The 2,604-nt window shown below is 53.0% G+C and overlaps 2 protein-coding genes across 2 annotated transcripts; both read left to right on the forward strand.

The window, feature by feature from the left end:
- Window positions 1–1,046: 1,046 nt before the first annotated feature.
- PUNSTDRAFT_38099 (uncharacterized protein) lies at window positions 1,047–1,394 on the forward strand (the record flags this gene model as incomplete). The annotated part of the gene is made up of 1 exon (XM_007380170.1): window positions 1,047–1,394. A coding segment is annotated over one exon (348 nt), but the record flags the coding sequence as incomplete, so codon positions are not given.
- Window positions 1,395–1,605: 211 nt separating this feature from the next.
- PUNSTDRAFT_130920 (uncharacterized protein) lies at window positions 1,606–2,010 on the forward strand (the record flags this gene model as incomplete). The annotated part of the gene is made up of 1 exon (XM_007380171.1): window positions 1,606–2,010. The coding sequence occupies one exon, from the start codon at window positions 1,606–1,608 to the stop codon at window positions 2,008–2,010; it is 405 nt and encodes a 134-aa protein (XP_007380233.1).
- Window positions 2,011–2,604: the final 594 nt, after the last annotated feature.

The raw sequence follows: 2,604 nt of genomic DNA on the forward strand, positions 1-2,604 counted from the left end.
TTCGAATTACGGAAGGGATGGTATACACCAAGAACCGCCTTGGTAACGAGGTGATCTGCGTGCCCTCCGGAAAGCTCGGAGCGCGTGCGTTGAGAGAGCTTGTGATCGATGGTGCGCACCGGGCGATCGGTCACCTCGGCGCTAACAAGACCTCGGAGTATTTGCGTCGCTACTATTGGTGGCCAAAGATTGCCGCAGATGTCGACCTTTTTTGCAAATCATGCCATCTCTGTCAGACGGCAAAGGACGTGAACCAGAAGCCCGAAGGATTGTTACACAGCCTACCGATACCGAACCGCCCTTGGGGCTCGATAGCGATGGATTTTCTGGGCCCGTTCCCGAAGTCCCGAGGATACGACTACCTATGGGTAATAATATGCAGACTGACGGGAATGGTACATCTTGTACCCTGTAATACTAAGACAACTGCGAGCGAACTCGCATACTCATTTCTCAAAGAGGTTGTGCGATTGCACGGGGTTCCTGATAGCATCGTGTCTGATCGAGATTCGAAGTTTAATTCTAAGTTTTGGCGGGAACTTCACCGTCTGATGGGGACACGCCTGCTGATGTCCACAGCCTTCCATCCCCAAACGGACGGCGTGACAGAGCGTGCAAATCGCACGGTATTGCAGATCCTGCGCAGCTTCGTCCGGCCCGATCAGACCGACTGGGCCGACATGCTCGCACTCACCGAGTTCGCAATGAATGCGGCACGATCTGAGACTACGGGATACAGCCCTTTCGAGTTAAATTACGGGTATATACCGAGAATGCTAGATGTACTACCTACGGAACACTCAGCGCCGGGAGTGCGAGAATTCATGTTGAATGCGAGGGATTGCTTAGAGCGGGCGCACGACGCCATTATTGGTGCGCGTGTGCGCCAGGCACACCACGCGAATCGGCAAAGATGGGACCACGTGGAGTACACGCCGGGCGATCTTGTATACATCAGCACAACGAATCTAAGCCTCCCGCTCAAACGCGCGCGTAAACTGGCGCCCCGGTTTATCGGACCGTTTAAAGTAATTAAAGCATTTAATGAATCAAGTGTGTACGAGATAGAATTGCCAAATGATTTACGGCAGCGGAGAGTACACCTGCGATTCCATATATCGAAGCTTCGGCCCCACGTGCCGAATGACGACGCCAAGTTCCCGGGTCGCGAAGCCACGAGCTTCTACGACTTCGGGCAACCCGATGAGCTCGAACGAGAAGTCGAGGAGATTGTCGCCCATGAATGGGACGACGATGAAATATTATTTTTAGTACGATGGACCTTCGGCGATAGTTCTTGGGAACCATGGGTTAACATAGAGAATTTGGCCGCGATAGACAGATATTTCGAAGCTCAAGGGGTAACTACATATCAAGAATTACCTCGGAATCGTACGCCGATCGTAGGGTTGCCTGCACCACCAGGTGCAATCGTCACGCCGCAGAGTATCACCCCTGTCCAGGGTGATGGCAAAATTTTCTGGTCGATAGGACCAGGCGGTATAAGGGTTCGATACCACCCACCCGCGCCTGCAGAAACCACTACAGCCGTCGCACAAAACTAGAATTCTATTGAGTACTCCAGCTACACTACGACACTACGCTATGCGCTCGTACAATCAGCGTATCGCGCCATACCCGGCGCCGACGATCAGTCTTCCGAACATCGCCCGCGACGTCTCACGCTTGCAGCAGCGTGTCGAGCAACTCGAGCGTGCCCTGGGCATTGGCGCACAGGCCGATGACAGAAGCGCGACCTATTCCGGGTCGGCTACGTCGTATCAGTGGGTCCCCGACGCGGACGGTGTTCCTACCCCGCTTCCTTTGCCGATGGGAACTTCTCCCGGGAGGGGGGAGGGTTACGGCGTCAACCCGTACGCCGCCAAGCCGTATGCCCCAGTGGGGGACCCACAAGCACACCTGTCGAAGGCCGAGATCGCGGCCATCAAGAAGACCGTCGTCATACCCAGCCTGGAGGGACTCGGTCAGGCCGCGTTGTCCCGCCCCTAAAGTGAATAGGTGCGGAACTGCTCAAATACCTCCAGTTTAAATTAATTCAGTAGCTCGCATTTCCGTTAGTAGTGTATATATATATATTTCAAGTAGAATAGACTAAACATGTACCTTAAAACTAGCCCAGGAAAGTCTGACCATATCAGGAAAGGATTACCAAGCAGCACCCAATCTTGGTCAGCATATGACAAACCATGACTCAGCTGAGTCAGAAGCTGACTCAGCACTGCTAAGATGACTAATATGACTCAGAAAGCTGGCCTAGCTAAGGAGTATAAAATGTAGCCGAATCGGCATGAATGAGCAATCAACCAGTTCCACTCTAATCGCGCCCGGCAGTCGTCTGCCGAACCCTCTCTGTCAGGCCTCGAGTGCCTGGACAGCTCCTCTATCGACTCTACACAGCCGCCGTAGGCTGTTCGAATTCGTTTCCCTCGCTCTATCGTCTTCGCGACCAAAGGAACAACTGACCTCTCTCTCTTTATTTTTTTTTAGGAACTTCGACGCTCGACGCGTCTCACAAGACCTCAACACAGGATCCCTCAAGCCTTCCATTTAGGCCTACTCACATCTTACCTCTTATAGGTATCG

The sequence above is a fragment of the Punctularia strigosozonata genome, assembly GCF_000264995.1.
Source record: "Punctularia strigosozonata HHB-11173 SS5 unplaced genomic scaffold PUNSTscaffold_2, whole genome shotgun sequence".
Taxonomy (NCBI): Eukaryota; Fungi; Basidiomycota; class Agaricomycetes; order Corticiales; family Punctulariaceae; genus Punctularia; species Punctularia strigosozonata.